The 7,142-nt window shown below is 44.8% G+C and overlaps 1 protein-coding gene across 1 annotated transcript in view; it reads left to right on the top strand.

Moving 5' to 3' along the window:
* Positions 5,646-7,142, top strand: part of LOC8080401 (extensin) — an 8,138-nt gene continuing 6,641 nt past the window's right edge. The window contains exon 1 of the mRNA XM_021459476.1: positions 5,646-6,818. Within this exon, the coding sequence (XP_021315151.1) occupies positions 5,723-6,818 (1,096 nt within the window). The 5' untranslated portion in view covers positions 5,646-5,722. The remainder of the gene's footprint in view (positions 6,819-7,142) is intronic.

The raw sequence follows: 7,142 nt of genomic DNA, 5'->3' as shown, positions 1-7,142 counted from the left end.
AAGCGGCTAGGTTTGAAACGAGGCGAGAGAGGGTTGAACCAATTTCTAGATGACACATATGCCATCACAGATGTGAGCCCTACCGGACAGCCCTAGCTCCAGAGGAGGCCCTACCCAAATACAGAAACACAATTGGTTTCTATGTGAGGGACTTTCTTGATATCACAATTAAGAACTGGTCCGGTGTGTCGAATAATCACAAGATCAAAATTTGGGATAAGATTAAGACGGGGTTCCAGTTTCCTATGAATGTGCCAGAAGATTTAGTAAAGGCATATACAATGAAGCAGTGTGCGGTTAGTTTCCAAAATTGGAGGTCGGAGATGAATGTCAAGTATGCAAAGATAGAGATGGATCCGACAACTAAATACAAGATTACTAAAGGGCAGTGGGTTGTTTTTCTAGAGCAGAGGAATGACCCTAACTTCTTAGCTTGGAGCGAAGCCAACTCCCAACTCACAAAGAGGAACAAGTACCACCACCATCTAGGCACAGGTGGTTACCAGCACCAAGTTCCTAAATAGAGGCAAGAAGAGGCTGCGAAGAAGGCAGTAGGGTTGCCAATGCTGTCCGAGCAAGTCGGTGAAAGGTCCGCGAATTGGATCGATGCTCGGAAACCAAAGGAAACCGAGACGAGTGTGTCCTTTGAAGACCCAATGCTTGGTGAAGCAATGAAGAGCATCTTTGCAGTGGCAGGCTTGCAGCAGGAAGGCAAGTTCACGCCACGAAGGGAGAGGGACATCCTGAGTGTTGGCCTCGGTAACCCCGAGCATCCTGGCCGTGTTCGAGGCATCTCATCCAAAGAAGGATGGAAGGATGGATTCGGCCCTCAGTGGAAAAATGAGTATAAGAAACGTGATCAGTACAAGGAACAAATGGCAAATTATTTTCAGGCAGAGGCTAAGAAAGACTTCCAAGAGATGATGGGGAAGTTGCTAGAAAACCCTCCTCCTAAGTTGATGCAGAAACTAGCAAGTGCCGTGTCCAATCAACAGATGAGCACTCAAGCTCCCCAAATGCAGTTAGTCCTAGTGGTGTCGCAACCGTTGGTGGCACCGAGTGAAACAATCATTCCAAGCAGTGTCGCATCTACGGCAAACAAGGATCACTATCCAGTTGACGACATTGTTACTTCTACACCTTGCTCCCTTGTCATAAGATATGGGATTAACAATCATCGTACAAGGGAAGTAGCCACAGACAAAGCGATCCCAGGAGGACCTAAATACCATGGTGCTGACATTTGTAAAGACTACTGCAGAGTAGAGGTATCAACCGTGGTCCAAGGATATGAGGACGAAATTCTAGACATCCCTAGTCCTAAGGACATTGTGAAACTAAGACAGACGATAAACAATTTCATCGTTTCGCCTCCGAGGGACGTGCAACTAAGGGAGCCACCACCACCCTCTCAAGACATGCCACTCACCCAGGAGTCGTCAGCTCATGTCGATCCTCTTCTTAACCCACCGCCTTCACCTCCCCAGTCTCTTCCTGACCCACCAGAATCACCTCTCCATGTTTTCCCTGTCCATCAACCATCTCCTCTCCATGATCTTTCTACCCCACAGTCAACACAATCTCCACCACCATTCAATTCCACCCCTTCCCCATAACTCAAAGATCCAGAACCAAGAAGTGAGCCACCAAAGGTGCCAATTAAGAAGAAAGTATTTCCGATACCCAAGTTGATTTCATCATACGAGCCAAAGAAAAAATCAGCTGGTCAAGTGAGATTTTTGTCAAGCATTGCTTCTAAACGAACAGTACAAGAGCATGAGATTTCTGAGCTAGCAAAGTCAGAGGTGCCGGCGCCTAAGGTCATAACTCTTGTCAAATTCAAGGTGCCAACTGCAGAAGACTACAAGCATATCCCCAAAAAGTATGTGTGGGGAAAGCCTCTACTCAGTCGGGCCAAACTTATGAAGAAACCAAGTGGTATAAAAAGGTTTCATGACTGGTACATGAGAGCCTCTTCTGCTGGCATCGACACCATAAGCATGCGCATACCACAAATAGCATTTCTTAGCCAGAATACTGACAAATGCATGCTTACATTTGATGACATGTGGGCACTGATGAACCACAAGATGCTAGATGTACAGATCGTAACGACATTTGCATTGTAAGTGTTACATAGTTACACACATTGTAGTTGCATCAATTTTCAATATCTGACATGCTTCTGTCTTGCATAATGTTATATGATCAACAAGATTTGTATTTTGGTTCGAACTTTAATTATTGTGTCGAAGAAAGTAATGGCTATCTCTTCCCAATAGATATAGCCAAAAATCAGCACACATTTCGGATCGGGAATGCCAGCACAGAGGTATAGGGTTTGGAAGGTGCGGAACGGGATGAGAAACTCCAAAAGTTGAAACTTGATTTTGAAGCCAAATACGCCTTCTATATTGGACATTCACTAATAAAGTTTCAAGATAGGAAAGCGGTGGTGGCCCCGTACCACTTTGGGTAAGTGTGAGTTTACAAATATCTATCTAAACTATTCCAATGCATAAATGCATCATGGATTTAATTCGAGCAAGAACCACTGGATATGCTTCATCATTTATCCCAAGGAGGAAAGGGTGTTGGTACTAGACTCCACAGATTACCCGAAAGAAAGCTATGCTCCATTCATCAAACTTCTAGAGCTGTAAGTCAAGCTATGCATGCATACTTAAGCATAGTGAGAGTTTGACAATAACATGGTGATTCTATTTGAGATCATAGGGCATACAGGTTCTATAAGATAAACTATAGAAAGTGTGAGTCCAACAGACCAGGAAAACCATTGGAGGTTATACATAACTGGCCGATACATATAAAAATTTACTGTTATGAATACAAATCATACACATAGGACCACAGTTGCAACTCTAATTAAATAACCACTCTCCTGTTATACAGTGCATGAAGCAGCCACCCTTATGTGTCCTCTGTGGCTACTACGTGTGCGAGAACATGAGAGAGAACGAACGATATGCAAGGAACCCTGACAAGGTAATATAAGTAATAGTTTATTAAAGTTGGAAGTCATAAAATATATAATGTTTATAAACTTTCTTTGCAGGTATATAAGCAAGGGACGGCGGAACGCATGGACGAACGTGCTTTAGACAACATAGTTGAGGACATCTACTCGTTCATCATGAAGCATGTCATTCCACGTGAAGGCAAATATCATGATGATGAAAGCCAATTATCCAGGTCACAGTTCCGAGTGCTAACAGAGACTAGTTTACTCAAACTTACTAAAGAGGGTTATTAGAGGACAGAAACAAACTTTGAAGTATATATATATATGATGTGTGATGATGGATATACTCTTGTAATTAACTTTATGTCTTTGAGCACCAAACTTTGATGTATACAAATGTATGTATGAGATGAAGTATTTAAATTGCATGTTGCTATGTTTGAAGACCAACCAATATCAATATATTTAAATAATAATAATAAAATAATAAATAAATAAATAAATAAATAATACATTTTTAATAGGTTTTCACGAGCGGTTCTCTTAGGGAACTGCCTGTGTAAATGTGCATTTACACAGGCGGTTCCCTAAGAGAGCCGTCTGTGTAAACGGTTTCTACTGGCGGCTCTCAAGCAACCGCCTGTGGAAATGGACGATTTCTACTGGCCCCCAGCGCAGGCGGTGCTGGAAAACGCCTTACCAACCGCGTGTATAATGTGCCATGTACTAGTGACATAGGCATCACGGTTCCTGCATTCACCGTCTCTGGTTGTGCGGTCTGAGGGATAAACATAGGCGTCACGGTTGATTGTGCGGTCTCAGGAATGAACAGATGACGCTAACGCCTTAGTCTAGTGACGGTCCCGCCTAGCGACGTTCGTGATTCTGCTGATAGTCTACTCATCGAAGTGTTCTAGCTTTCGTTGCAGTAGAACCGGCTTCATAGTACATAATTAACATTTTTGTACTTGTGGACGTCGTGTGGCATGCCCCTAGTCTGCTTGCTCCTTGTTGTATTTTCAACTCCTATCTTCTCAATGAAACACATGCTAACAAGCATATCTGTGAAAAAAGTAGTGTGGAAATATCTATATGTCTGTAAGATGTGAAATGCAAGTCTGTCCACGGATAATTTTAGTGAGTGCAATCTTAATCGAACAGGTTAAGTACAAACTACTAGTGATAAAAGCATGAAAGTTGAAGACCAAGAGTTAGTACGCTATTCTGCAAGCAACACTCGCTAGCCAAATAGCCTCCTGCGTACTCTTAAGGGTGAGGCTAAATATATTTCTGTTTAGAGCTCATTCGGTTTTAACCTGGAATGAGCCTAGGAACCAATCCGGCTGATGTAAGATTATACAAGTTAGTCAATTATCCTGGCTGAAAATCATTTCAAGGAATCGCTTCCAGGAACCTAACGAGAGCCCGCACTCTGATAAGTCTTGCTAACTGTTGCAGATGAAGATCCGAGGGGAGAAGTCACTGATCGAGTACACGTCTCGGTGGGTGGGTACTCGCTGGTTGACTCGGTTAAATCTGTCTTGCTCATGGCAAAGTGATGCCTTCCGACTTGTGTTCTTTTGGTGTTGTCGTAGCTGCTTATTGTAGTTTGTTGTCCGAGTCCCTGGAAACACATCTGTTGTTTGTTGTGAATTATTTCGGTATCTTTGTATTCGACTCCTGAACATCATGGTGTAGCAATGAAATTGCTTCCACTATGTGTAATCAAATCGGTCTCTTCCTTTATTTACTGCTATTCTGAGAGGTCGGCTAGTGCATTTGAGTTAAATAAACTGGACAGTTTTGTCGCAGCGAATTAATAGTATTGAACTTTTAAGAATTTCTACAATGTATCTTTTCTTATAGTGAGTGGTTTCGCAATCATTGTTGAGACTCAGTTTAAAACAAAAAAAACTAGTTATTAGCTTATGGTAAATGTAATTTTAGAATGAAGAGAGTATACATTTGTGCTATCAACCTAAATATAGTTTTCAGTTGGCAGATCATTGGATCAGGTGTTGAGTTTGATAGATGCTACCTGTACCTCCAAAATGGCTACAAGATCCAGTGCCTGACGTAATCACGTGATATGAGATGGCACGTAGAGATGCATGCTGGCGACTTCACAGAGCCTGCCATTCTGGGTTCGTGTGCTTGGCGATATTTTATAAATCTACATAAAATTAAATTAATTCCTATGAAAGCTTAAAAAGGTCAAACCGTCTCTGTGTCCACAGCTTACAGATATCCCAGCTAATTTAGTTTCCTGATGGAGCCGTGTGTCAGCAAATATCATCTGACTGCATGCCACGAACCACGAGCTGGTAAGATGCTCTGTGCCTATGCGCGCGGAGATCCGCGTACGCTTCAAAATGTCAACGTTAATATAGCAGGAAATCATATCTAGCAATGGACGGCTACTGTCAGCTTATAAGATTCTGTTTCTATGGTCATAGACGTGAACAAGTGATGATATGTATAGTTAATTCAGATAGGCAGCTGACACTGAATTAACAAAAGCCAAGCCCGCTGAGAAGAGAGAAGCTTCTGCATCTCGATCGATCGGAACAGGTCGAGTAAACTCTATGCATCTAGCTAGCTACCATGGAGTAACCAATGTGCTACACCACTATAAATAGAGACATCGCCCTGCCCATGCAACACAAGCCATCAGTGAGCTAGTAGGCAGTAACCTGTCTTGCTAATCGCTGGCAGCTAGGCGGCCAGCGATCTCACGCCATGAGATGGATAGTAGCTCTGTTCCTTCTCACCCTCCTCCTCACCGTTCACATAGTCCAAGCCGATGACGACAAGTCGTCTGGGGACAAGGGGCATGGTTCTGATTCCAAGGATGGCAGTGATCACAACTCACAGAGAGATAAGGGAGGTGATGGAGAGCAAGGCACTGACAAAGGTGACGGCAGTAATGGGGTTGGGCCAGTGAAGAACCCACATTGCCAAAAGCCAGGGAAAGGTCCAGACCCACATGGTGATGGTCACGGGCATCCAAAGAAAGATGACTGTGGTCATGACCAAGAGTCACCATCACCGTCTAATGACTCATCAGGGCCTCCCTCCTCCTCAGGTACACCTCCACAATCTTCAAGTCCCCAAGAAACACCTCCACAACAATATCCTCCACCACCAAAGTCCAGCCCTCCTGTGACGCCTCCAAGCAACAGTTTCCCTCCACCGCCTTCAAGTACCCCAACCACAGCCCCGATATATCCGCCAAATAACCAACCACCCTCGTCGCCCTCCAGCCCTCCAACCATGCCTCCACACAAATCTCCTCCACCACAACAATCTAGTCCTCCAGCCAAGCCTCCAACTAACAATTCGCCTCCACCACCATCAAGTCCACCGATTGCACCACCAACTTATAGTCAACCACCTTCATTGATACCTAGTCCACCTCCACACCAAGCCACACCACCACAACAATCTAGTTCCCCTCCACCACCTTCAAGTACCCCAACCACACCTCCAACATATCCACCAAATCACCAACCAACCCCGTCGCCCTCTAGCCCTCCTACCATGCCACCACAATCTAGTCCTCCAACCAACAATTTGCCACCACCACCGTCGAGTCCACCCATTGCACCTCCAACCTATAGTCAACCACCTCCATTGCATTCTAGTCCACCTCCACATCAAGCTACACCACCACAACCATCTAGTTCCCTGCCACCACCTTCAAGTACCCCAACCACACCTCCACCAAATAACCAGCCACCACTCTCGCCCTCTATCCCTCCTACCATGCCTCCGTACAAATCTCCCGTGCCACCACTATCTAGTCCTCCAACCAACAATTTGCCTCCACCATCACCAAGTGCACCCACTGCACCTCCAACCTACACTCAACCTAGTCCACCTCCATACCAAGCTACACCACCACAACCATCTAGTTCCCCTCCACCACCTTCAAGTACCCCAACCACACCTCCGCCAAATAACCAGCCACCGCTCTCACCCTCTATCCCTCCTACCATGCCTCCATACAAATCTCCCATGCCACCACAATCTAGTCCTCCAACCAACAATTTGCCTCCACCACCACCAAGTGCACCCACTGCACCTCCCACCTATAGTCAACCTAGTCCACCTCCATACCAAGCTACACCACCACAACCATCTAGTTCCCCTCCACCAC

The sequence above is a fragment of the Sorghum bicolor genome, chromosome 4 (assembly GCF_000003195.3).
Source record: "Sorghum bicolor cultivar BTx623 chromosome 4, Sorghum_bicolor_NCBIv3, whole genome shotgun sequence".
Classification (NCBI taxonomy): Eukaryota; Viridiplantae; Streptophyta; class Magnoliopsida; order Poales; family Poaceae; genus Sorghum; species Sorghum bicolor.
The sequence above is the reverse complement of the archived record's forward strand: the minus strand, read 5'-3'. Positions and strand labels throughout refer to the sequence as shown.